General features: G+C 46.6%; 8 protein-coding genes, 1 long non-coding RNA gene and 1 other non-coding gene across 12 annotated transcripts in view; 6 read left to right on the top strand and 4 right to left on the bottom strand.

The window, feature by feature from the left end:
* Positions 1 to 12,056, top strand: part of LOC9640672 (putative polyol transporter 2) — a 33,301-nt gene extending 21,245 nt beyond the window's left edge. The window contains exon 5 of the mRNA XM_024676930.1: positions 11,904 to 12,056. Within this exon, the coding sequence (XP_024532698.1) occupies positions 11,904 to 11,909 (6 nt within the window). The 3' untranslated portion in view covers positions 11,910 to 12,056. The remainder of the gene's footprint in view (positions 1 to 11,903) is intronic.
* Positions 2,149 to 3,788, bottom strand: LOC9640418 (tetraketide alpha-pyrone reductase 1). Its single transcript, XM_024676933.1, has 6 exons — positions 3,507 to 3,788; positions 3,282 to 3,454; positions 3,021 to 3,209; positions 2,806 to 2,968; positions 2,553 to 2,742; positions 2,149 to 2,483 (listed from the first exon to the last, which is right to left on the bottom strand). The coding sequence occupies exons 1-6, from the start codon at positions 3,622 to 3,624 to the stop codon at positions 2,306 to 2,308; spliced, it is 1,011 nt and encodes a 336-aa protein (XP_024532701.1). The 5' UTR covers positions 3,625 to 3,788; the 3' UTR covers positions 2,149 to 2,305.
* On the bottom strand, positions 3,675 to 6,263 carry LOC9640671 (D-3-phosphoglycerate dehydrogenase 1, chloroplastic). The gene is made up of 5 exons (XM_002971783.2): positions 5,618 to 6,263; positions 4,862 to 5,238; positions 4,683 to 4,793; positions 4,524 to 4,619; positions 3,675 to 4,471 (listed from the first exon to the last, which is right to left on the bottom strand). The coding sequence occupies exons 1-5, from the start codon at positions 6,225 to 6,227 to the stop codon at positions 3,788 to 3,790; spliced, it is 1,878 nt and encodes a 625-aa protein (XP_002971829.1). The 5' UTR covers positions 6,228 to 6,263; the 3' UTR covers positions 3,675 to 3,787.
* Positions 6,439 to 6,541, top strand: LOC112347007. The gene has a single exon (XR_002992636.1). It is a non-coding gene; the product is annotated as a U6 spliceosomal RNA (small nuclear RNA).
* LOC9640670 (peptidyl-prolyl cis-trans isomerase PASTICCINO1) lies at positions 6,589 to 9,629 on the top strand. The gene is made up of 20 exons (XM_024676931.1): positions 6,589 to 6,683; positions 6,735 to 6,819; positions 6,872 to 6,941; positions 6,996 to 7,093; positions 7,153 to 7,275; positions 7,338 to 7,370; positions 7,419 to 7,477; positions 7,531 to 7,612; positions 7,663 to 7,824; positions 7,874 to 8,083; positions 8,134 to 8,231; positions 8,276 to 8,345; positions 8,398 to 8,457; positions 8,507 to 8,563; positions 8,622 to 8,690; positions 8,751 to 8,828; positions 8,880 to 8,981; positions 9,032 to 9,103; positions 9,160 to 9,393; positions 9,447 to 9,629. The coding sequence occupies exons 1-19, from the start codon at positions 6,616 to 6,618 to the stop codon at positions 9,388 to 9,390; spliced, it is 1,827 nt and encodes a 608-aa protein (XP_024532699.1). The 5' UTR covers positions 6,589 to 6,615; the 3' UTR covers positions 9,391 to 9,393; positions 9,447 to 9,629.
* Positions 10,018 to 12,069, top strand: LOC9640417 (putative polyol transporter 1). Its single transcript, XM_002971980.2, has 2 exons — positions 10,018 to 10,340; positions 10,396 to 12,069. Exons 1-2 carry the CDS (start codon positions 10,094 to 10,096, stop codon positions 11,907 to 11,909), a joined length of 1,761 nt encoding a protein of 586 aa, XP_002972026.1. The 5' UTR covers positions 10,018 to 10,093; the 3' UTR covers positions 11,910 to 12,069.
* LOC9640669 (exocyst complex component EXO84B) lies at positions 11,985 to 14,927 on the bottom strand. The gene is made up of 7 exons (XM_002971782.2): positions 14,656 to 14,927; positions 14,492 to 14,589; positions 13,389 to 14,400; positions 12,779 to 13,312; positions 12,529 to 12,717; positions 12,310 to 12,449; positions 11,985 to 12,235 (listed from the first exon to the last, which is right to left on the bottom strand). Exons 1-7 carry the CDS (start codon positions 14,815 to 14,817, stop codon positions 12,088 to 12,090), a joined length of 2,283 nt encoding a protein of 760 aa, XP_002971828.1. The 5' UTR covers positions 14,818 to 14,927; the 3' UTR covers positions 11,985 to 12,087.
* A 25-nt stretch (positions 14,928 to 14,952) lies between these two features.
* LOC9640416 lies at positions 14,953 to 16,855 on the top strand. 2 transcript variants are annotated; one of them, XM_024676932.1, is made up of 8 exons: positions 14,953 to 15,143; positions 15,251 to 15,315; positions 15,386 to 15,415; positions 15,481 to 15,711; positions 15,764 to 16,295; positions 16,351 to 16,479; positions 16,541 to 16,609; positions 16,684 to 16,855. In XM_024676932.1, exons 1-8 carry the CDS (start codon positions 15,012 to 15,014, stop codon positions 16,783 to 16,785), a joined length of 1,290 nt encoding a protein of 429 aa, XP_024532700.1. In that variant the 5' UTR covers positions 14,953 to 15,011; the 3' UTR covers positions 16,786 to 16,855. The 2 variants fall into 2 exon arrangements, with proteins under 2 accessions (XP_024532700.1, XP_002972025.1); XM_002971979.2 differs by having other exon boundaries at positions 16,342 to 16,479.
* A 2,207-nt stretch (positions 16,856 to 19,062) lies between these two features.
* LOC112347000 (flavonoid 3'-monooxygenase-like) lies at positions 19,063 to 20,868 on the top strand. 2 transcript variants are annotated; one of them, XM_024677078.1, is made up of 3 exons: positions 19,063 to 20,016; positions 20,065 to 20,693; positions 20,757 to 20,868. In XM_024677078.1, the coding sequence occupies exons 1-2, from the start codon at positions 19,168 to 19,170 to the stop codon at positions 20,683 to 20,685; spliced, it is 1,470 nt and encodes a 489-aa protein (XP_024532846.1). In that variant the 5' UTR covers positions 19,063 to 19,167; the 3' UTR covers positions 20,686 to 20,693; positions 20,757 to 20,868. The 2 variants fall into 2 exon arrangements, with proteins under 2 accessions (XP_024532846.1, XP_024532845.1); XM_024677077.1 differs by having other exon boundaries at positions 20,065 to 20,868.
* Positions 20,869 to 21,895: 1,027 nt separating this feature from the next.
* On the bottom strand, positions 21,896 to 22,808 carry LOC112346943. The gene is made up of 3 exons (XR_002992618.1): positions 22,635 to 22,808; positions 22,432 to 22,583; positions 21,896 to 22,382 (listed from the first exon to the last, which is right to left on the bottom strand). It is a non-coding gene; the product is annotated as an uncharacterized LOC112346943 (long non-coding RNA).
* Positions 22,809 to 25,936: the final 3,128 nt, after the last annotated feature.

Below are 25,936 nucleotides of genomic sequence, written 5' to 3'. Positions count from 1 at the left end.
TCCGTACAACGTCACAGTCGCAAAGTTGACAGGCCTCGTCTCGGATCTCCGTCGCAAGCTTGATCATACAAGAAAGGCCGACGAGGGCTTGAGTGTGCATCAAAACCGTGGAGCCGCGAAGCAAGTAAACGGGAATCTGATCTCCGCGAATGACTACTCCATGGCCATCTCCGAGACCGCCCCAGTAAGTTCTCCAAGTTTTGCACGGAACAGGGGGACGCTTCCGTACCGGGATTGTTCTTCCCCAAGGGGGCTAACGCTGACATCTTTCTCAAACCCAGGCGGCCCAAACTTTAGTGTGAATGACCTTTTGCCTTTCCAGAAGTTCTAGCAAATGAGATTCCAAACTTAGGATCAGCCGAGGAAACCTTCTTGTAAAAACAAACGGTGTCTCCTTCCTTGAGCGAGTGCTCCCTCACGTAATGAATCCAGTGTGTTGTGATCAGGCTCCCAGTTTTCCCTTTCTTGCACCGGAGCTCCCAAACTCCGCCCTCTTCGTCCACAAATTCCACGAGAACCTTTTGATTCGGGAGCATCGACTCGTACTTGACCGGGATGAGCAATCTGTGCAGGCTATTCACGTCGCTGGCGGTCAGCTTCTTGCCAAATAGTAGAGCCCAGCGAGATGGATCGCAGGTGACGAGAGGATCCTCGCGTTTCCGGGGTCTCCACTTGTGACACTTCGTTTTCTTGGTGTCTCCCGCCGGCTGAATCGCGCCATCTTCACCCGAGGACGAGGAATCTTTCACCTCATCAGTCCTTGAACCGCAATCTCGATCGCCCATCTTAAGTTTCTTTACCTTTTGTCCCAGTTGTTGACATTCGTCCATGACCACCACCTTTCTTCGTTTCTTCTCGTGTAGCTGCCCAGCTTCCTGGTTAATCACTCGTCTTTTGCCGTTGGAATCGGGCTCGCTGGTGCTCATATCCGCCGTGAACCAAAGTAGAGCCCTCCAGAGCATGGATTTCCGTGGAGACCGCTTCCTTCTCAGGATAAATGTCTTCGAAAAACTTGGCTGCAAGGCTGCAGCGTCCGCAAGAACCAACAGTCCAGAAAAATCTTTGCTTTTCATCTCACCACTAGTGAAAAAACCCTTTCCTTTAATCCAAACCTACATACTATTCACTGCCTTTTACATAAAAGTTAAGCAAAAGGGGGTTAAAAATCTTGGCGACGCCTACGTGGCAAAAGGTTTTGATTTGAAATCCCGGGTTTTTGCCGCTCTTCAAATTTGGTTCCCGGTTCGTCGAGATCGGAGGAAAGATTGTTTGCCAGTGAACTACTAGAGATCGCGATGAGGAGTGCATTGGGTCTTTCGGGCCAATTGATGAGTTGGTCCTCCCCGGCGACCAGCGCAAATGCTGTGATGATCTTGGCATCATCGGCGCCACCGCCGCCTCCAGCCCGGGAGTGGCATCGATTTGTAGAGATTTCAGGAAGCTCTTGCTCAATCGCCCATATGTAAACACGATTCTCTCTCCTTTCTCTTCGATCTTTCGCATTTAAATGGGCAGCATGGATTTAAGTTTCTTGAATGGGCGATGTCGAAACTCGCTTGGATTTTGCACAAACAGGGGAAGAAGAGGGCTGATCCCGAGGATGAGAAGATGCTGTGTATAATTCGATACAAGCACGATCCTATCGTTTGTTTTCTTCCGTAGGTTCTCCAGTAGACGAGCTAGAACAAACATTTTTCCAGACAACTTAACCCAGCCCCCGTCGCATGCAAAATTGTTACGTGGATATAGATGATGTAAAGATTCAGTGATTTAAATTATATAAAATTTGAGATTCTATAACTATTTGATTCAATCTACCAAACTCTAGCTAACCATGCTCCGTTAGCACGCTGGCCCTTGAGATGCCAGGGCCTCCACTGATATGGAGTTTGCTCTCATCTTGTTCTCTTGTCAGGTTTGCATTACATCAGTCTGGAGCTTACTTTCATCTCATTCTCGTATCAGGTTTTCATTACACCGGTCTAGAGCTTGCTTTCATATTGTTCGCTCGTCGGTGGAGTTTCATCAGGTTCTCTTATCAGGTGTGACCAGTCTGGAGCTTGCATCAAGACCACTCACAGTTTCATAGTTCACATCAGGAGCAAGTTCATCAAATCAGCCGATTGGGTGTGTTTTCATGCTCATTGATTGATATGGTTTTGTAATTAAATTTTTTTAATAGCGCTCTTTGCTCCTCCTGGAGCTGGCAAAGCTGGAGAATCAGTAAAGATGGACCTATAGTGCTTCAATCATGACTATAGTGCTTATTTTGCTAGCCATACATGCCACACTTGCGTTACCTGGATCAAGAAGGAAATGAGCCAAGCGATCTACTCTTACTTGCGTCTAAGAGGCCCTTGCGTTCCAGGCTCTCAACGCAATCGTCGAACATTTGCTCCAGCGACTTGAATTGGATCCCAAGGTCGTCCTGAAGCTTTCTGGAGCTGAATCCCTTGAAATTTGCCGGCCACCGGACCTCGATCCTGCAAGAAAGCAAAGGAATGGGTATAAAACAGCGGCAGAAAACTAAATTTTTGTTTGCGTGATCTTACTCGTCGGTAGAGGCGATTTTGTGCTTGGGATACCTCTTGGACATGAAGCTGGCGAGCTCGATCGCACTCATGTTGATAGCAGAGCAAACGTATCTTCCACTGGCTTTGGGATTTGTGTAGGCGAGGAGGTGAGCTTGAGCAACGTCGTCGAGATGGACGTGTCCAGTGTGATCCATCCACTGCTTGGCTCCTGCAATGTGTTTGGAATCTCAAAAACGTCCTCTTTTTTTTCTTCCGATATAGAAAGGCTTTCCTTGGAGCAGCCGGAGAATATCGGCAGCGCTTGCGGTGGGCCTGGACGAGAGAAGTTCTCCAGCGATTAAGCTGGGAGCGATTGTGATCACATCTATGCCGCTTTCTTTCCCAAACTCGAGTGCTGCTTGCTCGGATAGAGTCTTTCCCAGACCATACCACATCTAGACTTCAAAAACTTTTTAAGAATTGGTCCCTTGGAAATAAGACACTTGCCTGAGTCTCACGGCAGCAGTCTGGGGAGCTCCACACCGATTCATCCAAGACGTCATCGGGCTTGAAGTCGTTCCTCACGCGAACAGCAGCCACGGATGACGTGCACACCACTCGCTTGACTGTCGTGGATCTCTTGCAGGCATTGAGCACGTTTAGAGTTCCAAGCAAGCATGGATCAACAATCTCGGCCTGGAAGAAGAACCGAAAGCAAAAACAACCAGTAAAGACTAGACCGAATCGAAGGAGTCAAAGCAAAGTTACCTGTGGATCCTCCTTGTAGGTGAAAGTCACGGCAGCCGCGACATGGAAAACTCCATGGCAGCCTTGAACAATATCATCAAAGGCCCCTTGCGTGACAAGGTCGGCCTTCTTGAGCTCCAGCCTCTCTCTCGCCCCTGGAAGCTCCCACAGGTGGGAAGTCTTGCTCGCATCGTCTAGTATCACAAACAAGAGAATTAGACTATGTTTCTTCTCGTTTGTATGTACCTGGATCGCGCACAGTCCCGACGACGTGATATCCCTCCTCCAATAGCCGCTTCACGAGCCAAGATGCCAGGAAACCAGAAGCGCCGGTGACACACACCTTCTCGTTCGTCATCGCCATGGAATGACCCTAAACTGGACCTTGGCTCTCACTCACACAAAAATGATCAGTAACCAGGAATTTAGTACTTTCAAACCTTGTCAATGCTGGACAATGAATAGAACTTTCATTCCCTTCGCTTGAGCGATGATCTTCCAGAGGTTCCTGTGACAGAAAAAGCTTCCTAGAGCTTGAGAAACACGAACTCCTCCACCGCCGGGATGGCCCCGATCCTGTGCAGCACTTCCTTGCTCGGCTCCTCATCCACGCCAATCGCCATCACCGCCTGCTTCCTGGGTGAAGTCCTCCCCACGCTCATGAAGCTCACGTTCACGTTCCCGTCGCCCAGCAGCCCGCCAACTTTCCCGATGATCCCCGGCTGATCCACCTGTTTGCACAGGATGACCGATCCCTCCAGGCTCACGTCCATGCTAAACTGCCCCACCTGCGAGAGGTGTGCAAGCCCGTCCTTGATCCTGCCCGCCACCGCCACCGCCACCCTTCCACCGTCGGAGACTGCACTCGAGAACTTGGACTCCACGTTGGAGATCTTCACCGCGATGCTCTCCAGCGGCTGGGCCTGCGTGCTCCCCCCCTCGGCCGGGTGCCTCTCCTCGCTGATCCGGATGCCACGCTGCTTTGCGACGTAGTCCGCGTTCACGAGGTTGATGAAGGCGTTCGACACTGGCTCCACCAGGCCCTTGACGATCATCGCGCGGAGGAGCCGGGTGTCTAGATCGTCCGGGGACCGGGCGGACGTGTAGCTGATGGTTACGTCCTTGACTCCGCCGCCGCCGGCTACCAGCTGCACGGCTAGCTTTCCCAGCTTCTCGGCCAGTGAGACATACGGCGCAAGCTCGGTTAAAACCTGGAGTTGCAAGCATTGAGTGTCGAGCAAAGCAGTAAAGAGATTAGCATACCTTGGAGGAAACCATTGGAGCGTTCACCGCAGTAGCGGAAAGCTCTCCACGCAACGCGCCAACGACAGCCTCAGCAATCTCTACGGCCACGCCTTCCTACAAACTCCATTTTGATTAGTTGATGATAAGGTGAGCCATGGAAGTTGGGATGCTGCTAACCTGCGCTTCTACCGTGCTCGCACCTAGATGGGGAGTAACTATCACATTCTCGTGCTGGACCACCTTGTTGTCCTTTGCAGGCGGTTCTTGCTCGAACACATCGAGAGCAGCCTAACAAAAAAACACCAACGATTGTCAAATCTCTCTCTCTCTCTCTTGAACAAATAAGTAAGATCTACCTGAGCCACAGTGCCATTGTCAAGTGCCTTGATCAACGCAGCTTCGTCAATGACACCGCCCCTCGCGACGTTGATGATGCGAACTCCCTTCTTCACCTTCGCAAAAGTTTCGTCGTTGAAAATGCCCCGGGTATCATCCGTGAGCGGCATGTGGAGCGAGATAAAGTCGGCTCGAGCCAGTGCCTCGTCGAAGCCAACGAGCTCCACTCCAATCGCGCGGGCCCTGTCGGCGGGAGCATACGGATCGTGCGCAATCACGTGCATGCCCAGGCCTTTGGCTCTTCGAGCAACTTCCGATCCCACTTTCCCAAATCCCATGACGGCGATGGTTTTGTCTACTAGAGAAACGCCCGTGTACTTGCTTCTCTGCCAACTCCCTGGAGAAACAGAAAAAATAAAGAAACGACTCTCGTGTTAGTTCTGCTTAGACCAAGAGAGTAGAACTTAGTAAACAATGGAGCAAGGTCAGCAAGACAAGACCAAACAAAGCTAATGATTTCAAACGATGGAGCAAAGTCACCAAGACAAGATCAAGCAAAGTTAGTGATTTTAAACCATGGCGCAAAGTCAGAAAGACAAGATCAAACAAAGCTAATGATTCCAAACAATGGAACAAAGTCAGCAAGACATTATCAAGCAAAGCAACGATTCTAAAGCACTCGTGCGCAAGAACAAGGTTGATGGAGCATCCAGCAAAACACAAACACAATCAAACAACGCAAAGAAAAGAAAAGAAATGCTACACAAAGATCTTACCTGATTTGACAGAAGCGTTTGCTTGCGCGACGTTCCTGGCCAATGCAGCAAGGAGAGCGATGGCGTGCTCGGCCGCTGCCACAGTGTTTGCCGTGGGAGCATTCACTACCAGGCAGCCCTTCTCGGTGGCGGCTTGCAAGTTGACGTTGTCGATCCCAACGCCAGCCCTCCCTACGACCTTTAGCCTTCCATTGGCCGCCTCAAACACCTCCTTTGTGACCTTGGTAGCGCTCCTCACGATCACCGCGTCACACAGGGAAATCTTGGCCCGGAGCTCCTCGGGGGAGAGATTGTAGGAGCAGTCGACGTTGGCTACCTTGCGGAGGAGATCCAGGCCGGCCTCTCCCAGCTTCTCAGTGACGAGCACGGTCGGCCTGGGCGTGACGTCCAGCGGCTGCTGCGATCGCACAGAGACCTCGGCCCTGGCGGCATTGGATCGGAATGCCGCTGGGCGGCGCTCGCGGTAGCTGTGGAGCAGCGATGCTCTGCCAAGAAAATGCCGAGGGGATCGAAGATTGCATGACGGCACCACGAGTGAGATCGACGCCGCTGGAGACGCCTCAGGGGCGAGATTCACCGCCGATCCAGCCGGGAACGGGACCGCCGCCATGGGAAGAGCTCACGAGGAACGAAATAGGGCATTAGAGAGTTTAATGGAATGGTATTGTTGATAGTGGGAATCGAACTAGAAATCCACGTTTAAATCGCTTAACAGTAGTTTAGGTTAGGCTATGGCTAGGGCTTTAGGGGAGCCCTATCCCACATGCCCAAGGCCGATGGAAAATTTTTACTATAAAAGACCTCGCCTAAGAGTAGTTAATGTCTCTTCGGAGACACCAGATAAAATTGGAACGATACAGAGAAGATTAGCATGGCCCCTGCGCAAGGATGACACGCACAAATCGAGAAATGGTCCAAATTTTTTTGAGAACTTTTTCTGGCTTGTTTAAAGACCTTTTTATTTATAGAGGGTTTGGCATTAGGGTTTATGTGGCGAGATGGAAGACGATGCTGTCCCCGGCCCCGCCAAGCATGCTCCTGTCGATCGCGATTCCAAGGATTCCAAGTGAGTGCTGCGGCGCTTGGGATGGCTGAGAATTTGATGTGTTTCTGCCAGGAAATCCATTCCGATTCCGCCCGGGGGTCTCATGAAAGCTGTCGTGAGGCCTGGAGCTGGAGATAATCCGCAATCAGGAAACCAGGTGTGGATTTCTCGTATTTTTCTGCATTTTGGAGGCGTCACGGAGAATGTAGGTGATCTTTCACTGTACTACTCGGACGAGCGAGGGCGTGATTGTGGAATCCACTCGGCCGGAGCTTGGCGGTTCGTTTCATTCAGTTGCCAGATTTTTTTTACTTTATTTCTATCGTGTTTTAGGAAGCGGTGAGCCAATTAAGCTGGTGCTTGGAAAGAGCAAGATGATTCGAGGCTGGGAAGAAGGACTACTAACTGTCCCCAAAGGTGAAATTGCAATGGTGGGGAATTTCAATAGCATCTCTTTGTTTCTCATTCATACTCGATGATGGTTTCCCAGCTTAAAATCTTACCTGAGTTTCACTATGGAGATCCCGACTGTCCGGTTAGTGCGCGAGAAGACTTTCCGAAACACGAGATTCTAATTTTTGAGATCGAAATGCTTGAGATCCGACCTGTGAAGGTCAGTACTAAAAGGCTTTGCTCTTTTCTTTCTTGACTCGAGCTTTTGGTCGTTGTTTTCAGGTCATCACAGATGACTTTGGGGTACTCAAGCAGGTTCGTATATACTTGGTTTGCAAGATCCGAAGTTAACTCAACTTGTAGGTTCTCCGTGAGGGCGAGGGATTCGAGACTGCACGGGAGCCATACGAGATAAAAGTTTGGTGTGTACTGTCCCTTCATCTTTTGGTGTGCTAACAAAGACGCCTTACTATAGGATAACCGGAAGTGTAAATGGAGAAGTGTTTTTCTCTCACACAAAGGGCAATCCATTCGAATTTTGCTTTGGCAAGAAAGAGGTATAATATCTCTATCTTTGCGCGTCAAACTCGAGTACAATGTTTGCCAGGTTCCAGTTGGCCTTGAGAAAGGCATAGGAACAATGACAAAAGGGGAGAAGGCTATTGTATATGTTACCACACAGTATCTTACTCCATCGTCCGCTATTCCTGATCTACCTGTTACTTCCGGTGAAGTGGCATTTGAAGTAGAAGTAGTTCAAATAATACAGGTATGATGCTGTTTTCTATTTCCTGATGGTTATATCGCGTTTTTGTAAGGTGCGAGACATGTTTGGCGATGGCCGCGTAGTGAAGCGGCGCATCCGTGATGGAGTAGGAGAATTTCCCATGGACTGCCCACTTCAAGACAGTACATTGCGCATACATTACAAGGGAATGCTACCAAACGAAGGTGGCAAGGTGTTTGTTGATACCCGAAATGACAACGAAGGCGGAGAGCCATTGGTTTTTGCTACAGGAGAAGGACTGGTATGCTTCGATTTATCGCGCATTGGAATTGAAAATGTTGTTTATGACAGGTTCCGGAAGGTTTGGAAATTTGCATTAAACTTATGCTACCCGGGGAGCTTGCTCTTATAACTTGTTCTCCTGAATACGCTTATGACAAGTTTCCAAGGTGAGAAAACCCGTTTGCTATGGTATTTCACCATCTTTTGGCAGGCCAAAACTTGTTCCAGAGAATGCCCAAGTACAATGGGAGGTGGAGCTTTTAAGCTTTGACGCTGTGAAGGTAAACTTTTATTCTATGTGCTTTTGTTCTCGGTATGATTTTGGACCGGCAGGATTGGACTGGGTACAATTTCAAGGAGATAATGGATGATGCCACTAAAATGAGAACTACCGTATTGTATAATTCGAGTAGTATTTTATCATCTAATTTTCAGTTTGCAGGGCAATCGGTTATTCAAAGAAGGGAAGTTTGAATTGGCGAAAGCTAAATACGAAAAGGTAATCTTCTTATCTTTTATTCTGAATATCCCAAAGCTGTTCTGATTATCTTACACAGATCTTACGAGAGTTTAAACACGTGAATCCTCAAGATGACAATGAGGGTGTAGAGTTTGCACAAGCTCGTGTAAGCTTTTCTCACTTTTAAAAGTTCGCTCTGCTATTAACTTGCGCATTTTGTTTACAGACTCTAATACAACTGAACGTCGCAGCTTGTGAACAGAAACAAGGAAACTTCAGGAAGTGTATTGAATTATGCAACCAGGTATGCACAATTAATTTTATTCTTTCTCTAACTTTGGATATGAATATGCAGGTTCTAGAAGTAAATCCTTGTCACTCGAAAGCACTGTACCGCCGAGGGAATGCTTTTATGGGAATGGGGGATTTTGACGACGCTCGGAAGGATTTCGAAAAGGTAAAAGTATTTAATAGTTAGCGGCATGTGTTCTTACAAATATTTTGCAGATGGCCAGTACAGACAAGTCGTCGGAAGCGGACGCAAAAGCTGCTCTATCTACACTGAAAAGGAAAGAGCAGGTTGGTAATTAGCAACGGACCTTCATAATTCTGTTCATAATATTTCTGTGACACAGGAAGCAAATGCTAGAGTTCGGAAGCAGTTTCAAGGGCTCTTTGACAAGAAGCCAGGTGAACTATCTAAAGAGACGCTCGAGCCAAGAGAGGTAGCCGAGAACAGTGCGCGATCCGAAGAGCAGCAGCCTGAGGAAATTGTTAATCCACCTTCCTCTTTGAGGCAACGAATGAAAACTATTTGGAACGCTGGGAGGAGTTTATGGAGAGGCCAAAAATGCGTCATTTTGTGAGCGGTACGTTGGCGCTGTTCTGACGTTGGTTGTATAATACTGTTTCTTTTTTGTAGGTGGAATCACGGGCTTGTAGGAATATAATACATACAAGAAAGGCTGGGCCGAGTCAACATCTGAAGTTAGCGGGGTCTACTTGTCAGAACTCGGCGCGGTCTGATTTGTGACGAATTTGTCCAACGAACACATGGCATGGTATGGCTGAGAGTTACCTTAAAGAAACGTACGTCTTTTAGCGACGGAGCTTAGTACGTCGTTTCTGCGGTCTGCGGTTTCCGAATGTTTGCTTGGTTGTCATTTTTCTTTAGTTTCTTTGAAATCTTGTTTCCTGTGACGTGTGGCATCATGATAGTGCGCTAGTCTTGACTTTGTAGCTGACAGTCTTCCGTTGAGTGTCGAGGACTTCCGGGTCAAGCGTTTGTGTGAGAAAAGGCAGGAAAAAGAAAGGATGAAAACAATTAAAAGACTCCGTTTGATTGTAGCATCGGAACCGGGGCTAATGGCTGTGTCTTGAATGCAGGATATCTTTGTTCGACTATACGAGTCTTCGCTCGTTTATTGATGCGTGGCACGGCCCAAAAGGATCTGCTTAGAAAAACAAGAGTCTGACAGTGATGTCTGGACGGTGAAGGACTCAGTAGGCTCTGTGGTCTCACCCAACTCCAATTTAAACGGCGCCAGTTGCTGCGGAGGAAGGGGAAGGATGGAAGAGCGCTCCCGTCTTGCTCGTGAGCCATCCGAGTCCTCAGAACATGGAAGGAAGGGTCTGTTCGATTCAGCTAGAAATCTGGAAGGAAGACTTTCAGGAGGTAATTCTTCAGCACCAGTAGCACCAGCAGCACCAGCAGCAGAAGTCGAGACAGTTCCTGGCGGAAGAAAGAAGAACTACAACAAGTATGTTGTGTTTTGCACATTGCTGGCTTCTCTCAACTCTATACTGCTTGGATATGGTACGTTCTTCTTCTTCCTTTGGATGTGTGTTGGATCTCATTACTTTTTGTGCAGATATTGGTGTTATGAGTGGTGCCTTGCTGTACATTAAAGATGACTTCAAGCTCAACAGCGTACAGCAGGAAATACTGGTTGGTATTCTCAACCTGGTGTCTCTCGTGGGTGGGCTCATGGCTGGGAAGCTGGCCGATGCGGTTGGAAGAAGGAAGACAATGGCTACAGCCTCTGTGATCTTCTTCGTTGGTGCCTTGCTCATGGCATTATCTCCATCGTACCCAGTGCTCATGGGTGGACGAGTTCTATCGGGAATTGGGGTCGGCTTTGCTATGATCATCGCTCCAGTGTACACGGCAGAACTCTCTCCTCCCGGAAGCAGGGGATCCTTGGTGTCGTTTGCCGAAGTTTTTATCAACACTGGGATCCTGGTTGGCTACGTAGCGAACTTTGCACTCTCTCCGCTTCCCCAGTGGCTGGGATGGAGGCTGATGCTGGGACTCGGCGCCGTCCCTGCGGTGTTCCTGGCTTGCGCCGTGCTGGTGATGCCCGAGTCTCCTCGCTGGCTGGTGATGCAAGGGAGAGTCTCTCAAGCCAAGACCGTTCTCATCAGAACTTGCGGCGGGAACAAGGCCGAGGCCGAGTCGAGGCTCACGGCGATAGTAGAGTCACTGGGGGACGAGTACGAGGCAGAGAAACAAGAGGTCCGGGACGAGCACACCTCAAAGATGGACCCTGAAGCCGATCAGCAGGCGGAGCTGCGCAAGATCCCGTCGGTGGCTTCGTCGACCACCGAGCAGAGGAAGCCGATGCTTAAGCCAAAAAGAAAAAGAGGTAGCAACGTCTGGAAGCAGCTACTGCTACCATCGGCTCCGGTGCGCAGGATGCTACTGTTGTCACTGGGAATTCACTTCTTCCAGCAGGCATCCGGCGTGGACGCTCTCGTGTACTACAGCCCGACGGTTTTCGCACAGGCGGGGATGAAGAGCAGGACGAGCGTGCTGGGCATGACCATCGCCGTCGGCCTGACGAAAACTCTCTTCATCCTGGTGGCCACCATCTATCTCGACACCGTGGGACGCAGGCCGCTGCTCCTGGCCAGTGCCACCGGGATGACCATATCGCTCACCACGGTAGCGGTGACGTTCCGCTTCCTTCACGTCGGTGCCAAGGTGAACATGAGCGGCACACAGCACGCGTCAGTGGCGTTGGTGGTCATCGCCATGCTCGCCATCTGCGGCTTCATGGCGAGCTTCTCCATTGGATTCGGGCCGACGGTGTACGTCCTCACGTCGGAGATCTTCCCGCTCACTCTCAGGGCCCGGGCGATGAGCCTGTCCATCGGGATGAACAGGGGGATCAGCGGGACCGTGGCGCTCACTTACTTGAGCCTGGCCGAAGCGCTCACCACGTCCGGGGCCTTCTTCGTCTACGCCTCCATCGCGTTCGCGTCCATCGTGTTTATATTCTTCGTGGTGCCCGAGACCAAAGGCAAGTCGCTGGAGGAGGTTTGTAAGTATTTCGGGTGGCAGCCGGACGAGGGAGGTGGCGGCCAAGAGCTCAGAGAGGTTTAAACGTGGAAGATAGCATGCAAAGTATGGTAGTACGTGTAATAGGCAGAATGAAACAGAGTAGAATTCTCCCCAAGATTGAGTAACCATACATAATTTATTAGACTTGAAATCTGATATAATACATATGCCACAAGAAATGTGATACCATCTTCAGATAAAATGTCGAATACCTGTTTCCTCAAGGACTTCCATGAGATTTCAATGAAGAGATGGAATTCGCAGACACCGATGCGGTTGGGCTGGCTGAGTCTTTCGACCAGCCACCAGACAATCTGTCAATCGCCTCCTGAGCCATTCCCATAAACCAAGTCTCTTCAGGCAGTACACTGAAAAGAAGAGAAAGAGAAAAAGAAAAGTGAGACAAACATGTCTGTAAAGTCGAAAGGAAATCGCGAAGAACCTGTAAGGATCCATCCCGGTCGCAGCGTAAGCGTCAATAGCTCGTGCGATCAAGTCTTCCACGAGCTGCCTTAGATGTCTCAAAGAGGAGTGATTCACTTGGCCAGCCATTTGAACCGCAAACTTCATGTCCAGCACCATCTGCTTTCACGCAACGCAACAAACAAGAATGAGACACGGAAGATAAGAGAGAAAAGAAGAAAAGAAGAAAAGAACGAACCTGTTGAAGGCCGACTGGCCCCAGCGGTCTGGGACCATCTTCGATGTCCTCCCAAAAGTCTTGATCAGAGGAAAGATAGAGCACCACGGTTTCAACGAGCCGTATCAAGAGAACTGTCACGAATCTTTCCCTCCCAGACATCACGTCGCCACCGGCGGCTGCTATTGTCTTGATCCTCTCGAATAGTGTCTGCGAAAGTTCGGAATAAGTTAGAAGCTTCGCAATAAGTGAAGATGGAAACAAACAGTACCTGGAAGACCGGAGAAGGCATTGGATCGTCAAGCCAGGCGGAGTTGGCAGTGTCACCGTCGTTGTCCAGTCCCAGATAGAGGTCGGCACTTAGCAGGGACTCCCCCTCGTCGGTGTAGATGAGCTCCAGCGCGTACTTCTGGCAGAAGCGATCGCGCAGCTTGTCCACGGCACGCTGCGTTCTCCGCCGGAACTCCCTGTGCTCGGACCGCACACCCGTCGCTGGCTTGTCCAGCGACCGCCTCATGCGGCTCTCTTCTCTGTCTTTCAAAGGCAGGATCTTTACGATCGTCCGGGGTAGCAGCTCGTCGGCCATAGCTGCCGCGTTGGCCAACAGGGAAAGCTTCTCAGCGTCGGTGTCGGCCACCTTGATGCTGAGGTTGTCTGTGATCTCGGGAACGTCCTCATCGTCGATGGCAGCTGGCATCGCCCTCATGAGGAGATGAACAAACGAGTCGAAGAGGCGAGCCACACCATCAAGTGTCGTGCTCGTGAGATGCATGCTCGTCAAAGGCGTAACGTCGTCGACAAAGTCCTGCCAGCGCAAGCATGAAAACAAGGATAAGTACGAAAACAAGGATAAGAACTGAGGCATCAATCGCTTCACATACCTGGACCATAGAAATGAAACGATAAGCACTCGTAGACAGCTTCAAATGAGGAGGAAACAGGATCGACGAGGCCGCACGCAAGCCAGTACGGGGTGGCGGCTGCACCAAAGTCCAGTCGTCCGCGGCAGCTAAAACACTGACGCTGTCCTCTATTCTTCGCAAGTTGGCGTCCAGCGCCTGCTCCACACTCGGCTTCACCATCATTGTAAGCACGGGACTCAGCGCAAGGCCGTAACCTTCCAGCAGCGTGCAGTGGCCAAGAGCAATCTGTACGCACTCCGCCGCAGCTCGCAGGCCACCTGATGCTGCCGAGGCCGAAAGTACATGCTTCTTTATCAGCGCCACGAAGTTTTCAGTCTCGCCGCGTGCCCAGAGAACCAGCTCGGATGCATACGATGGCTGCTCTCCAAAAACCGCGGTAGAACTCCTCGCGGCCTGCGCGATGTGTGAGAAGACTAGCTGACAGAGCCCAGCTGTGTAGGCACCACCGTAAGAAGTGCCGCTGGGACGGAGGTTGGCGATAGCTCGCTGCAGTCGATCGTGGTGGGAATACAGCAGAAGAGTGTGTGCATGCGGGCCATCCCCGAGTCTGTCTAGGGCGGAGATAACCGAGCGGAGCTCTGCGCTCCGGATCGAAGGCTGCTTTGCGAACTGCGTCAAAAGTTCTGTAAGCCGGAGCCGCTGGTCCATAAAAAGCTGCTCCAGGCTGTTGCTGCTCTTGAGCGGCCGGAGCAGCGCTTCACAACGTTGCAAGGCGTCCAGGGCCTTTTCTATCTTCCTCTCGGCAATGTAGATGTCAGTAACGTCGAGCAGAGCCCTGGCCTCGGTTTCCGACGCCGAGGTTGAGTCGTCATCTACATGCCCGTTTTCATGAGGTAAGGATCCACCATTCTCACTTATCATCGGAGGTAATTGTACCTCTGCGAGCTTGTGGACGAGCGCTGCTTGAGTGGTGAGGAGATTCCGCATCGAGACTAACTCACACTCCAGATCTGAGATCTCTCGTGACGTCCTGCCAGTGCAAAATTTAGTTTTTCATTCCTGGTTTCCTGTTCTTCACTCTTTTCTTTCCTCTCGATCCCCGGACTAGAACTAGAACTTACTGGATGAATGCCGAGTAGTTTGCGTAGACGCTCTTCCTCATCTCCTCTGCCGAGTCCCTTTTCAGCTCGGTAAGCTCTGAGCATAGCTTCCGGATTCCCTGGAGAATTGCCAAATCACTTGTGTAAGAACATGGGAAGCTCATTCTCTAGTTTTCTCCTCTTACCTTCTCGCTCATGGACTGGCACTTGCCTTGGACGTAAGAATCCGCGTCGAAAGACTCGGATTCAAACACTGAGAGCTCCTCTCGCGCGATACCTCCATTTGCCAAGTGCTGCCCGACCGGTCCCGACGCCTTGGATCGAATCGAAGGCCTCATCGATCCCATATCCGCGATCCCTAGCTGGATTCGATGGAAGCCAGCTCCAATGCTCGCGATTCTAGATCACTGCCAGGGCCTAGGGATTGCCTGCCATCGCCATATCGCTATCAAACAACTCTAGCCCTAGCCCTAAAAGAAATTTTAGTATGTTAGCTAAAGGCTAAAGCTTTGATGTTTAGGGCTTTTGGTTGGGAGCTGGGATGGCGCTCAAGGGCGTGCAAATGCGCGAATGCGGGCTCTCCACGGGCTCGTCGTCACTGGCAGTGAAAGCGTTCCAATTGTCAATCGCTGCGGCGCAAAATCCTCTTGCGATTGAGTACTGGGACTATCTGGTACGCTGTTTCTCCTCGATTGGCCTCAAGCGCGAGAAATTTCCATGGCCTTCTTGTTCTTGCAGAACGAGAATGTATGGGACTGATGCTCTGAATTGCGCTTGCAGGAGCACATTGAGGCTCCGCAATGGGTAGATTTGTCCGTGGAAGCGTCGCTAGAAGGCACGGAGGGGTGAGAATTCTTCTCTAGTTTGATTGGTTCTCTAGTGTGATTGGAAGCTTACGTTTTGATAGCGTTGCAGGGATGATCCATGGTTTTACCAACATCATCCGTAAGTTTGTTTACTTCTTTGTTTTCTCACTGCGAAAATTCTTTGCTGTTTTGCATCTCATCCAGGCATCATGAGACACCTCTGGAAGAACTTGTGTTTGCTCCTTGCTCGGACTTTAAGCAGGAGGTGGCCAACGAAGAGCTTAACTTCACGTCTAAAGAGGTGACAAGCTCCTCGGAGCAAAGTCTATCTCTGGAGTCTTCTCAGGAAAGGAGTGAGCTCAAGAACCATGAGAATGGTCGACTATTGCCTAGCAAACCAAAGCGAATTCAACTGCGGCCGGCTTGCGAGATAAGGTTTGATCTCTGACTTCGTAGTGGCTCTCTTGTGATGGTTTTTACGTTTCAGAAAAGAAGATGGCAAGGATGGTAAGCAGGAAAGGAGTGAGAACAGTATTGGTTCTAGTCCGAGCGAGAGTTTCTCGGCAAAGTTGCTGGCAACTTTGATGGCCAGGCTACGAACCAACGAAGAGGTCCAAACTGCTTCGGACAGCAACCCACTGGACGATTCTCTTTCGAGCTCGAAGCAAATGAAGAGAGGCGATGACACAGATGCTCCTTGCGATATACACGTCCGAACGCAGCGAGTCAGAGCAAGTATTGCTTGTGTGACTCTTTCCGGGACAAGCAATCACGAAGGTAGCACCAAGCCAAGCAGGAATGCGACTGGAAGCCCGCTCAGGAACAAAGAGAACTCTAGCACACCGACACGGGGAAAATCAGCACTTGGCCAGCTGAAAAAGCCGAAGCTTATGAACGTGAGGAAGAGCCTGGCAACATTTGAGTTTGGCAAGAACTCCAATGGAACTTTTAGCATCGGACGCAGCGATGGAGTGATGGTGCAAAGGCGGAGGCTTTCATGCAAATCTCCACGCCTAAAGGTATGCCTTCTCTTTTTAGCTTGCAAACTGCTCGATCACAATGCAGACTCCAAAGTCTTTGCGAGCTTCGACCGAGAGGAAAAGCACTAAAATGGCTAGAGTATCTCCCGACACTAAAGGACCACCAGCGAAGGCAAGAGCTTATGGAGTTGCAGGTGACGAGCTAGCCGCTCTAATTGCAAAGGTAGAGAATTTACCTTCTTTTAGTTTCTTGCGCCTCACAGCCTTTTCTATTATAATTTCAGCACAACAGCAAGTTCCTTCTCAAGCCCAAGTATGAACCAAGGCTCCATTCAACTCGAGACATAAGAGAGGTACTTAAAGTTAGCCTAAGTTCTCTCCAGAGTATTCATCAAAAGCAACGCTTTTGTTTTCCCTTTTATTTCAGTGGGAGAGAAGAACCGGGCAGCTATATTATAGCCTCCAACCGATTGAGCGAGTGAAAGTGAATCAGGATATCTCAGAATTTAAGAGGTCCAAGATTTTGTGACCCAAGTTTCATTCTTAATTGCTTTTCTTGTATACTTATCTTGTAAATGGAAAGAGAGTCTGAACTATTATTTTCCCTTTTTTTAGAATCCTTGATAAAATATTAGTTCCGTTCCCCTTATTGGATGAGGGATTGAATATTTCAGATCTGTAACATGGTTTGGAATTCCAGATCAGATCATTAATATGGGGAGTGGAAGACCTCTTTACTGGATTTATATAGCAATTAATTTATGGTTGCGCATTTTTATATTTTTTTTAACTCATATGCAAGAATTTTTTTTGTGTTTTGTTTATTGCACAGTAATGTTTTGATTGTTATAATAACAATCAAAATGTGATTCATGAGGCATATGCAGCTATGCCATTTTTTTTAAAAAAAAGTGATTTAAATTCAATCATAATCCATCAAGAAGTTGATCCACTTCTGGTCTCAAAAAAGGTTGATGGGATGGGACGTTCCAACTGAAAGAAGGTTGATAGGATATAGCATTCCAACAGTAATAAGGATAGTACACTAAGGAAAAAACTTTCAAAATGGTGCTTTTAAACCATGTTTGGGTTAGGGTTGAGTCATGGAAGGGTGTTAAAAAGGCTTTTTAAAGAAATGCTTAAGAGTAACTCATACTTTTAAAAAGAAAATTAACTATGAAGCTTAGGTGGAGTTTATTTGATCACGTTCATTGATCCTCATTTGTTCTTAAATAAAGGGCTTAAACTTTCCTTTTATGTCCAAATGACCTATCCTATACCCTTTTAGCCATGATATTATCATTTTACTTTAAATGTATAGTAGGGATAGTGGTCAAAAGCATAATTGACCACTTGGAACATTAGTTTAGCTTTCGCTAGGCTATATCATTTTTTAATTTGCATTCAATTTAAGTTTAAACTCAAGTTTTATACCATGTTAGTTGATAAGGTACCCACATCTTTGTGTTAAACTATCAATATATTGAAATTGTGTGAAACTCCATTTAACACCATTTTGCCTATAGAAGCTAAATACAAAAAATTGTTTCTTATAAAGGATTTTGTTTGGAACCATAAGGGATAAATGAAAATAAAATATTCATTAAAAGCTCTTTTATCAAGTGATAGCTAAAAACATATATGCAGATGGTGAAACAATAAAATGAAACCATAATAGAAACTTTAAAACCAGCAACTTAAAGGGAGGAAACTCCTCATGAAGATTCTACAAAAGAGGCTTGAGGTTGAGTCAAAAAGAAAGAAAGATTAAGTTTGAAATTTGCAAAAAAGATTTTGGAAATTAAAAAAGGAGAACAAAAAGAGGAAAAAAAAAATTAAATTAAATCAGCTAAACCTAAGCAACAAAGATGAAGTTTTACAATTGAATAAATTTCAAGCTTTATACAAAAGAATTCATGGCAAGGTTCTAAGCTCAATCATCACTATCAATCAAAGATGGCAATATGATCAAAGAAAAGAACCAAGAGGAAGTAAATTGATAATTGGATTGCAGCATTTTAGGGCATGATCCGCAAAACTAGAAACGCTTTCTGGGAACTAGATGTGTCTAAATTGTGCAGTGGTGCAAGAAAAAGAATGGGAAACTCTTAACTACCAAGAATTGGACACTGAAGAGCAGAACAAGGAGAGGAGAGAGAGAAAAATGAGGAAAAGAGAGGAGGGGTTGTATGCTTCATGGTAGCACAGTCTAGCAGCGCAGCAGCACAGCACAGCATGCTCTATAAGTTACTGATAGATCTTGAACCCCTTATTTATATGGTGAGGGTGGGCACGGAAGCATATTTAGCTTTGCTCCCAGCCTGAGAAGAAAGACTTCCAACACAAACGTAGGCGTAAAGAGAAACCCATTTATAATTGCATGGAAAAGCATGTCTGACCTTGCTGCACATGCTGCAACGGCAACTGTCATTCATGACTTATGGACACGTAAAAGAAAGATCCCGAACTAGGATCCATGTATATATTAATACTAGAAAGCTTCAATTGTAAAACGTTTTTTTACTCTTCACTTTGTAAGGAGGTCACTGGCAATAGTGCTAATATCTTCCTTTTCTCGACCACTGTCTTTTCCATTTGATTATTTAGTCTATATTGTTAATATTCATATTATTAGTATTATAACATAGAGTGAAATATGATGCAGCTAACTAATGTGTTTGAGAAACATCATATGTTAAGTTTTACTAAGGATAAGAATTTAGTTTCATAAGTGGACTGGAAGATCTATACTTTGAAATTTCTAGATATTTTTCATGCCATGCCTCTCAGTCTCCAGCGATTAAACTGTAACATGCAGATTGGATAGGCTTTCTCTCTTTGCATACTCCGCCAACGATTGTCGTCACATTGCAGTGGCGTTTTACTTCCAGCGAGTGCCTGAAAAAAATCAATGGAGTTCCTTTGGATTGGTTTTGCGTTCTTCATTGCTCTCATCTTCCTTAAGCTTGTCAGTGATAACCGAGGCAGCGGTAGCAAATCGCCTCCATCTCCTCCAGGACTTCCAATCCTTGGCCATCTCCATCTCCTCGGTAAGCTCCCCCACCAGTCCTTGCAGAAGCTCGCCCAGAGATATGGCGGCCTCATGCTCCTCAAGCTCGGCATCCACAACACGCTCGTCGTCTCCACTGCCGAGACCGCCAGGGAGCTCCTCAAAACGCAAGATCACGTCTTCTCTTCCAGGCCCAGGACGATTACCGGCGAGAACTTCGGGTATGGGGGAGCTGGGATGATCTGGGCTGCCTATGGCGATCACTGGAGGAGCGTCCGGAAGCTGTGCACTCTGGAGCTCCTCACTGCCAAGCGCGTTGTGATGTTCCAGCAAGTCCGGAAGACGGAGATGTCCATGCTCTTGAAGGAGCTCCAAAGTTCCCAGATGAGTTCTGTGGAGCTCACGTCCAAGCTCCTGGATCTCACTTTCAACTTCATGACGAGGATGGTGATGAACCGGAGCTACTCCTCTGGGAGCTCCGCTGAGAGGGAACTCGCGGTAAGGTTCAAAGACTTGATCACGGAGGCGTTCACGGTGGCTGGAAGTAACACTCTGGCCGACTTCTTCCCATATCTGGGATGGATGGACGGCCAAGCCAAGAAGATCTGCGCGATCCACAAGCAGCTCGACGAGTATCTGGCCAAGCAGATCGTCGAGCACCGCCAGCAGCCGGGAAGCAACAGAGATTTCCTGGACATGATGTTGGCCAGAAAAGATCTCAGCGATACTTCCATCAAAGCTCTCTGCCTGGTATGTAAACTGTTCCTTGTTCTTCCCGTCATTGATGTAACTTCGTAGGATATGATCGCTGCTGGGACCGACACTGCTGCTGTCACGGTGGAGTGGGCTCTAGCCGAGCTCGTAAACAATCCAGCAATGGTGCTTCAAGTTCAGGAGGAGCTCAAAGAGGTTGTCGGAGAGAACCGGGCCCTGGACGAGACTGATCTTCCAAAGCTGACTTTCCTCCAAGCCATCGTCAAGGAAACACTGCGCCTCCACCCTCCAGGGCCCCTTAGCATTCCCCACCAATCCATCCAAGCTTGCGAGCTGGAGGGTTACGTGATTCCAGCAGGAACTCACGCGCTCGTCAATGTCTATGCCATAGCGAGGGACCCGAGGTGGTGGGACGAGCCTCTCAAGTTTGATCCCGAGCGGTTTCTTCGGCAGCCGGACATCGATGTAAGAGGCCAGAGCTTCGAATTGCTGCCGTTTGGATCGGGAAGGAGGAGCTGCCCGGGGATCCTCCTGGGGACTACCACCGTCCAGTTCGTGCTCGGAAGCTTGCTCCATGCGTTTGACTGGGCAGCGCCGGATGGCAAAGAGTTGGACATGGCGGAGAAGTTTGGTCTTAGTGTTCCCAGAGCTTCTCCACTCAGGCTGGTGCCGTCCACACGCTTGAACCCACAGGCTTACATTTGATTGTCAAGGTAAAACACACTTTTATTGCAAGTTCTCACGATCTTCATTTAATTTGAGTTGAATCTGCAAAGATTTGGTGAGGACAATCTTCATAGCGCGAGAAAAGAAACCTGTGCAAGTAGAGAATCGTGATTCGCGATCCTTCGGCGACCTGGAATAACAAGCGGACAGACATTTTCCTTTTCCTTGTGTTTTTTTTTTCGTAAGATGGCTGACCTCGCACCTCAGGAATTCTACAGCAAAAGTTGAAGAAAAACAAGACATAGAAAGCGAACTCCATACCTGAAAGAATGGAAGCTTGTATGGCAAACTTAAGTTCAGTTCCTCCAGTGTTGGAAGCTGGATATAGAACATCTTGATCACTGCGCAGCTAATTTTCATTCCTTTGAGACCGAGCTCCCACTGTCTGGAAATGTTCCTCCAGGTTCCAGGAACTCTATCCGGCCAAAAGGTCTGGAGGAAAGTTTCCCTGTTCGGATGAACTCCTTCCAGAGCTTGGAAAGGATTTTCTTAGAGTCGCCAGCTTGAGCACACGCAGCTTCCCCATTTTTATATACAATTTGAACGTTAAAGCTTGACTGGAATGCAGCTTGACTGGAATGCATAGCCTTGAATTTCTTACTATCAAAGGATATCAGCGGCAAATCCGTCTTTATAGAATTGTATCACGTAGACATCAGCGACTAATGGATAGGCTTTGTATATGACTTGCTTAGTCCACCACAACACATCGCAATGCACATAAAAGTCGAAGTTCATACCTCCAGCGTGCCTGGAAGGAGTTCCTTTGAATTGTTTTTGCGTCTTTCATTGCTCTCATCTTCCTTAAGCTTGTCAGTGGTAGCCGAGGCAGCAAATCGCCACCATCTCGTCCGGGACTTCCATCCTCAGCCATCTCCATCTCCTCGTCCCCACCAATCCTTGCAAAAGCTCTCCCAGAGACATGGCGGCCTCATTCTCCTCAAGTTCGGCATCCACGACACGCTCGTCATCTCCACCGCCAGTGGCCGCCATGGAGCTCCTCAAGACGCTAGATCACGTCTTCTCTTCCAGGCCCAGGACGATTGCCAGCGAGAACTTCGGGTATGGAGGAGGTGGGATGATCTGGGCCACCACTGGAGGTGCGTCCGGAACTGGAGCTCCTCACTGCCAAGCGCGTCGCGATGTTCCAGCAAGTCCGGAAGAACGAGATGTCCATGCTCTTGAAGGAGCTCGAGGCGCTCACGGTGTCTGGAAGTATCGCTCTGGCTGACTTCTTCCCGTATCTGGGAATCCTTGATTGACATGCTCGTAACTTCGTAGGATATGATCGCTGCTGGGACCGCTATCACGGTGGAGTGGTTGTAGACGAGCTCGTAAGAAATCCACGAGCTCAGGAGGAGCTGAAAAAGAAAACCGGGCCTGGACGAGACTGATCTTCTAAAGCTGACTTTCCTCCAAGCCATCGTCAAGGAAACATTGCGCCTCCATCCCCCAGGGCCCATGAGCATTCCTCACCAAGCTTGCGAGCTGGAGGGATACGTGAGGAACTCGGGCGCTCGTCAACATCGGCTCTCAAGTTCGATCCCGAGCGGTTTCTTCGGCATCCGGACATCGATGTGAAAAAGGCCAGAGCTTCCAAGTGCTGCCATTTGGATCGGGACGGAGGGGCTCTCCGGGGATTCTGCTTGGGATTACCACGGTCCAGTTCGTTGAATCTGCAAAACTTTGGTAAGGACAATCTTCTCGTAGAACAAGAAAAGAAACCTCTGCAAGTAGAGAATTGCGATCCCAAAGAGTATCATCTTTCAACCTGGAGGAACAAACTGTCAGACTTTTTCTCCTCGTGTTCTAAGACGGCTGACCTCCCACACTGGCAAAAGATTCTTTAGAAGTGGCCTCAGATCGACCTCGGAGTTCTATAGCATAAGTGTTAAGAAAAACCAAGACATGGAAAGCGAAATCCATACCTGAAAGAATGGACGCTTGTATGGCAAACTTGAATTTAGTTCCTCAACTGTTCGAAACATGGATATTTGTCTGTGTGTCCTAGTTGTTGGAAAATGGATCTGGACAGGCTAGGGATTGAACCCAGGACCTCCTACATTGGTACCACTGAGCTACCTGCCCTAGTTGTGTGCATTCTCAGTTTAGTTCTAACACTCCCCTCTATGCTGAACAGGCCACATCTCCCTACCTGCCAATCCATGCCTACCACAGGCCATCCAACCATAGCTCTGATACTATGTTGGAAAATGGATCTGGACAGTCTAGGGATTGAACCCAAGACCTTCTACACCAGTGCCCTAGTTGTGCATGCTTTCTAACAGTAGTATCATCATCAAGGTAGACCTTAAGGATTTCTTGATGTTCTAGCACAGAAAAACCACTTTCAATGTAGTGAAGGAGAGAAAGAAAGACAATTACCATTCTCTGGCCTGATAGAAACGAACTTGATAGAGTGAACGAAGAAGCAGAAGAAAAAATCATCACGTGCTAGAGATTCTTGCCACTGCTACTAGTGCTGCTCTTGATTATGCATCCAGCTTCTCCTGCAATGATTTGTGTTGCTCCCAGCCAAGCATAGATGGGGTGTGATGGATTTCCTAGAACAAATATTTTGGTCAGATTGGTGTGAGAGACTGGTAGCGGCTTATGCCAAATGCAACTTTGAAACTTCTCTTTGTTGTATATTTCCTCATAGTTCTTTCATTTCTCATTTTTTGTTTATTTCGTATATTTCATTTTTCCCCTGTGCTTCTACTTCTATTTTCATTACTTACTGTCTTTCTTTCTTTTTATTCTATTCCTTATCTCATGGAGGTTTCTATGCATGGAGGTTGATTAGCTCAAAGAGGAAAATGGTGATCTTTTCAATGTTGACTTGTCTCTTGGGACCAAGATTCTAATAGGCCATCTTATTCCATCTAGGGATGCTCATCCGATCAAAGTTCATATTCAATATTAATCAACCAATATTAATCAATATTAATCAAAATCATATGAGTAAATGTCAAGGAGATATTAAAAAATGGTGTTCATCACTGAACACAATACTATTTAAACTTAATCCTAAGACCCTTAATTAATTGAAAAAACATAAATCATTCTCTTTTATTAATTATGGTGTTATCCAAAAATCATGAAATCCTTAAAGTTTCAAATCTACAACTCCAAGGTTTGTTATCACTATGGGAATTCAATGTTTGATATTGATGCTTTATCTCAAGCTTATTTCCCTCCTTCTCTCTCTCTTCATATTCTTAAAGAGTTTATTGTTCTAGTGTTAGTGAATTTTCTAGATGAAGATTATGTGCTATTGGTGATTGTTATACTCAATTTTCAATATCCACAAAATATAAAGGTGAATTTACTTCCTCTTCATGATGTTTAGGAAGTTAAATGGTGAGTTGTGGATTTGAAGGCTTTATGATAGTTTTGAGAATTTTATATTTTTTGTTGATAATTTATTATTTTAGTATTTACATTTTCAATATCATCTTGACAACTATCTCTTTCATTTTCTCCACATTTACCACAATTCTCCTATTTAAGGGGGAATATAGGACATCATTATGCAATTGAGAAATTAAACATATTCCTAATCAGAATATCAAAATATGAAATGCATCACCCATAAATACAAAAAAAAATCTTAAGAAAATTTTCTCTAGACAAATGCTAAAACACCACTCAATTAAAGAGGAAGTATTTAATAGCAATCACAAATACCCTTAGTAGTTGACAAAAAAAAATGTCCTCTCATATCAAATGAGAAATTACAATTCATTGCAACCATTATTTTATAACATGAGAGGGAGTATTATGAGTGGCATCATATATAGCTATGTATATACCAGATGATATTTTGTACCTCTAGCTATAAATTGATGGTTTGATATACTTGTTAAGACTTTCAAAAGAGATAATCATAAAGTAAAATATAATAGTTTATTATAGTTTAAATATAAAGGGAAAATGCTAGTAGGGATAGTGGGTAGATCGAGTATGGCCGATTAACCTGAAGCATAGTCTAGCTTCCATTTGTGTGTATATGTAAAAATGAAGATAATAATCCAAGTGAGTAGACATTTGGGTGCTATGATTTTACATTTGTTCTATAAGTATGGATCTTGGTTACCTTTTTGTACTAGATTGTGTGAGTTTGCACTTGGGCTTATAGGATGGATTGAGATGTACCATTTGCACAAGTTTGTGCTTGGGCTCATGTGTGAGATATATTAGCAACATAAGGTTACATTTTGAGTTTGCAGGATTAATGTTAACATATTAGTGGTTACCATAAATTGTTTTATATTATCATGGGTAAAAAGTAAACTTATTTTGGATTTATTATGAGTGGTGAATAGGTTGGTATTTAACATGACATTAGTGGTTCCTTCCTATGCATGATAATGAGTGGATCAATTAAGATTATGGGGATTAGTTTATTAGTTCATATAAACATTGCTGTGGTTTTTTATAAACTTTTATTAGATTGGACTAAAGGCAATATGAATGCAAGCTTGAGGTTTAATCAAAGTTGAGTTTGAAAAGGGAGTGATTAGTGATGAAAGATCAAATGTGTAAATCATCTTCTCTTTTTTGAGAAATAATTCATAATGAGGTATAATCTCATTGCTCATGTTCATATCATGCAATCAAGAATCTTTACTTTAATACATGTTGGTTATGATGGTCTTATAAATGGTGAGTCATGGGATGGATAGTGGTGAAGTGCTAAAACATTTTGCTTAGAGTTGCTATTGGAAGGCTTGGGTTACAATATATAATTATTTTATGGGGAACTTTGTTATTGCTCCTTGAGTAGTTTGATTTTGGATTAATGTTGAGTTTAGTCAGATAGAGAGTGGCATGAGTTTATCTATGTTGTGAACAAAAGTTAATAGTATTAGGTTATCAATGGGGTGTAGTATTATAGTGCATTTTGTGTAATAGAGTTAGCACTTGATATTCATATAAATCTTTGTAATAGCGATATGAGTGTTGCTCATGATATTGCTTTGTTATTATGATGTTTATATCATACTAATATGATTGTAAGCATTGTATTTACGAAGTTTCTTAGATAAACAATAATCAACCCTAAAGTGGTTGATGGAGAAGTTATTTATAAGCAAACAAAAAAGAACAACTTAAAAGATGATCTATGGGGTTCACATGTAAGGGAAAAGGCCTATGAATAAAAGTGCATCTGGTTAAATGTCTTGGGATATTTAGGGTTAAGCATCCTTGGGTTTGAGTATTATTG

This window comes from Selaginella moellendorffii, unplaced genomic scaffold (assembly GCF_000143415.4).
Source record: "Selaginella moellendorffii unplaced genomic scaffold, v1.0 SELMOscaffold_18, whole genome shotgun sequence".
In the NCBI taxonomy this organism is placed as follows: Eukaryota; Viridiplantae; Streptophyta; class Lycopodiopsida; order Selaginellales; family Selaginellaceae; genus Selaginella; species Selaginella moellendorffii.
This window is presented reverse-complemented; position numbering and strand designations above follow the sequence as displayed.